Source organism: Cucurbita moschata, unplaced genomic scaffold (genome assembly GCF_002738365.1).
Source record: "Cucurbita moschata cultivar Rifu unplaced genomic scaffold, Cmos_1.0 Cmo_Scf00004, whole genome shotgun sequence".
NCBI classification, from domain to species: domain Eukaryota; kingdom Viridiplantae; phylum Streptophyta; class Magnoliopsida; order Cucurbitales; family Cucurbitaceae; genus Cucurbita; species Cucurbita moschata.
Window position 1 is genome coordinate 6,922,342 of NW_019268520.1, and position 4,625 is coordinate 6,926,966.

At 36.0% G+C, this 4,625-nt stretch overlaps 1 protein-coding gene across 3 annotated transcripts in view; it reads right to left on the reverse strand.

Annotated features, from left to right (window-relative positions):
• LOC111441669 overlaps window positions 1–4,625 on the reverse strand; it is a 10,799-nt gene that overhangs the window by 4,953 nt on the left and 1,221 nt on the right. For all 3 annotated transcript variants that reach the window (XM_023078746.1, XM_023078747.1, XM_023078748.1), the window contains exons 2-12: window positions 4,270–4,400; window positions 3,919–4,003; window positions 3,773–3,826; window positions 3,242–3,333; window positions 3,020–3,123; window positions 2,652–2,730; window positions 1,617–2,076; window positions 699–1,037; window positions 400–603; window positions 215–313; window positions 57–129 (exon numbers count right to left, since the gene is read on the reverse strand). In XM_023078746.1, coding sequence (XP_022934514.1) covers window positions 57–129; window positions 215–313; window positions 400–603; window positions 699–1,037; window positions 1,617–2,076; window positions 2,652–2,730; window positions 3,020–3,123; window positions 3,242–3,333; window positions 3,773–3,826; window positions 3,919–4,003; window positions 4,270–4,400 — 1,720 coding nt within the window. The remainder of the gene's footprint in view (window positions 1–56; window positions 130–214; window positions 314–399; window positions 604–698; window positions 1,038–1,616; window positions 2,077–2,651; window positions 2,731–3,019; window positions 3,124–3,241; window positions 3,334–3,772; window positions 3,827–3,918; window positions 4,004–4,269; window positions 4,401–4,625) is intronic.

Genomic DNA, 4,625 nt, shown 5'->3' on the forward strand with positions numbered 1-4,625 from the left:
GGGGGGGGGGGGGGGGGGGGGGGGGGGGGGGGGAAGAGAATTAACAAATTAAATACCTTCACGTCTGGATTCGGTAATAAAGTATAAATTTTTGTCATCAGCACTGCCTTTAAGGTCATAAATCCGCACCTATCCAGTTAGTTTAGCAAGGAAACAGTAAGTACAAAAGAATTTTAGGAGCCAAATCTTATCTAAACAACAAAAGATTTCTAACCAGACCACATTCATTGCCAACAGCTAAAGAAGTAGTAGCACAGCAGAAGTCCAATTTTAATATAGGAGCACTTGAACCAGCAACCTTTATACCTTCCAACTGCCAAATTTCAAGTATTAATAAGAAGGTTTATATCATTTTCTTTTATCAGAAAAATAATAGGGGAGATTATGGGGAGTTCTAACCTCAGCATCTAAATGGCATATAAAAGAAAATAAAGGATGAGTTGCATCCCAAACGCGTACAGAACCATCTTGATAACCTGCTAGGTATACCCTCTCAACCTTATCATCTTTCATTGTCGGTAACTGATAGGGCACTCCTCCAGTCAATGGCCACTTTGCACTAGGAGCTTGAATTGCTGTTGAACTAAGCTTCATCAATGCTAGCTAAGAGGAAAAATACTTGAAGTCAAGGGTGTATAACTGAGGGCACACACACAGCAGAAGAGAGAGGATCAAATATAAGGCAACAAATACAATACCTCAGATGAAATCTTTGTCGAGGATCCCCAATTGGGCAACTTAATAAGCTTTGACGTGGTCATGGATGGTTCGGATGTAGGTATCATTGCAGGAAACTCCAATGGAGAGATGAGTGGTTTGCTGTCTGTTTTATCTATTATTGAAGACAGCATACTTGCGTCATAAAAGTGCAGTTTCCCAGGGTTTGTAAGCACAAAAAGTTCTTCTTTGGGACCATTCCCAGCAGCACCAGGACTTGGCAACAAGATCATATCTGCAAAAGAGCCATGGAGTTTGATCTCTGTACGACCCGCACATCTCAGTACCTCCATTCCAGGTGACCACTCAATGGTTAAAACCTGTTGAGAAAGTCAAAACATAAAACCAACATAGCTATTTATACTGATGATTCCAAGAGGCATTTTCATATTCCATTGCTAAAAGCAGAGAACATTGTATTTTCTATAGAAAGTAGTTGAAATTTGGGTAGAAAAATAAAATAGTTGCATACCTTCTCTATATCATGAATCAAATACAAATACAAGGCCTTCTTATATAGAAAAAAGAACGTCTACCAATAAAAAAAAATCTTCAAGATATAAACGATAAATATACAAATACGACACAAAAATATGAAGGAACTCCAACAAAAGTTAATAAATATTAAAATAGTTGGAAAGTTAAGGTTTTAAATATCTGCCTGCACAAGTCTCATTCAGCAAATGATGCAATCAAAGAAATGAAAATTCTCCTTTTCTACAAAACAAATTTAGCCTTCCAGTGGATGTATAAGTGAAAAAGACATTCGCAATTTAATTACTGCTACAAATGTGAATGGTGGCAAGCATTATCCTTTTATTCATTAACTGCATCCACGTATACAAAGGAGCTATAGAAATGAAAAGGCAATGTGGAAGAGTTAGAATAGAACAACACACCGTTAAAACTTCTTCAGATCCTATCTCATCGCCACCATAGATGAATAACCGCCCTTCACAATCATTAGGTGCTCTACCGTTTCCAGACCAATGCAAGACAATAACAGGAAGTCTTTTCTCTGAAGATGATAATTGTAATCTAACAACATTTTTAGATGATGGCGAACCTTGTTGACCACTACCAGAAGCGGTAATTAATGTTTTCCAGAACAAGATATCTCCATCTATATATCCCACAGCAAGAATGGATCCATTGGAGGATGCCCAACAGAGAGCACTTATCTCTTTCTCTGCTAAACTATTTTCCAAAGCATCAATTGGAAGGTTATCATCCACTTCGCTCGATGATTCATCAAGTCTGTCATTCATCTGCAGGTCCTTGCCGCCTCCAACAAAAAGAACTTGACCTCTTGAGACATCCCAAAGTAAAAACAAGCCACTAGCATATGCTATCAAAACACTGAGAATATTACAAACTGAAATTAGAATAATTTCACGTAAAAGAAAAGGAAAAAACTAAAGAAGAAAAATTGTATCCAAAGGAGAGCATTTGAATTATTTTTAAGGATATAACTACAGGTTTAATAGATTTTGTTTTAAAGATAGTTTTTTAAAACCAAGAACAAATTACTGTGATAAAATATTGTATCAGTAGAATTATGTAATTAGTTTTCACTACAAACATCAAGGTTTTAAATATGACATTTAAGTATGAACAATAAAATTGTGTTCAAATACAAAACATGGTGAAAAAGAAATATTTAACATGTCATACTTGAGTCCAATTATTTTTTTAAATAAGAAACAGTTGGTCCTAAATGTTTCAGAATTCATAAATCATCATATTCATGTAATGTTTGTCCCATAACCATTTTTATGCTTCTCAGGCAACATACCAACTCAATCTAAAAACAGAGTTTAACATCTGACTATTCATTGTTGGCAGTACAAAGAAGAATAACCTTTAGTACCAACATTTCAAATCCAAAAGCAAAGAAGTTAATAAAGTTTATTCATTCCGTGCAAGTATCTTACCTGTTCCCAATAGAAGAATGTTGAAGAACTCCAATGACAGGTGAGGTTTGGACATCAGGAAATGGAAATCCCGCAACATCTATGGGCCAAAAAAAAGTGGAAAAAACAGTGTACGGTCATAAGCGAGAAGTAAAGTAAAATGCACCAAACATCTGAGTTAATACACTTTGCTCATTCAACAGTTCACTATTTTCACTTTTGTTCATTTTTTAAAAAATCACCCTTGTAATAAGGAATTTCCTAGTGGGATGAAATACATAAAGCAGGACATTTGTACATAAACGGATCAGAAGCAGAAGCATATATCATGTAGTTCGATGAACTAGACAATAATGTCTCTAACTGAATGAAACAACAGACATTATTACCACTGATAGAAGTTGCAGAAACAAGGTATGGCAACTGCAGAAGTTTTTCATCTTCAGCATCAAACTTGATAACTGACAGAAGACCATTCTCATCCCCGACATACCTGCATGTTATTGAATAATTTCTTATTTTCTTTTTGTGAAATCATGGCTGAACAGATTGATTTCCAGTTATTGGCCAATTGAAAGCTGAATGAGATGATGCAATGGAGGTTGGTATACATGAAGTGGGAGCCACTGACGATGGAAAATGCAGTTATATTTGATTCCCACTGTAAACAGCATGCTATAGACCTGCTGTCAAGATTCCAGACCTGCCATGAAAAATAATGAATAACTACTGAAACATTTTCTAGCATAGATGAACGTGCATCCACCTAAACATGTACGGCAGTGCCTTGCCACCAAAAATAAGTAACCGAAAATATTCTGCTACTGAGAAATAAAATTTGTGGACGCTTGCAAATCCCAATCAACTACTTTCTGATAAGATTGCAGAGAGTCATTCCCTCATATTACCTCAAAAAACGGCTATAGAAAACCAGGAATAGAAATAAAACTGAAGACCAACTTAACCTGCTGTCTTACCAATGGTATTGAGGTTCAAATATATAAACTTAAGAATACAAGGCCGGAGTAAACAAAATAGTGGGGATTAAAATTGTTATTAACTAGATTCATGATATGGATATGAAGATGTCTCATCGTGGTTATCAAGGATACAAAACTACTTGGTTAATGAAGATTGAATACCTGAATTTCGTTGCCATTGGAGATGCTAGCTAAATAACCCTCATTCTGTAGAAACTGTAAGAAGGAATGCCCAATCAGTTCCATTGCTGCTAAAATAGGAAAGAAGTGAGTTTATAATTCACTTTTAAAAACTGCAGAAAATTTACCTCCAAGTACTTGTATGGCAATTGGTTTGGGGACATAAGAAGCCCTTCAATACCACCTCCACCGATCACTTTTATTCTTCCATCCCTGGCATGAAAAGTTCATTCAGCTGAAACGATGTCTTCATTTTTCCTGTTCTAGATTTCTACTAATATACATCAAAATCAAACCCTCACTCATCCAAGGTGCCATAAATTCCACAGGATAACATCACGATTATCTCGCATAATGTACAAGATAGGCCAGTAGCAGGCAAACATGCTATTCATAGTTCAGATGCAGGTGACAAGCTACTCAATACTTTTTAACTTTCATGTTCATCAAAATTTACAACTAACAGACGACCAACTCACAGTGTTCCAATGGCCAGTAGCCGTTGGATGGAGTCGAAAGCAAGAATTGATGCGGTTGATGGAATGCCATAGTGAACCGTGACTCTGAGATCCAAGTCCTCCGGAGTTAAACTACCGCGCAGTACAGCATGCTACATGGAGAAAATATGAAAACTAATGACGATTTCGTTTCTGATTAGTTAAACATTGACGACGGCTCAGGATCAAGCATAAAATAGCTAACATTGCACGAAAAAAGATACCACAGCGTGAAAAATGAGCCGCCAAGGAAATCGCGCGTTTAGTTTAGAGCAGTTATGAGAAATGAAAAAAAAAAAAAAAAAAAAAAAAAAAAAAAAAAAAAAAAAAAAAAAAAA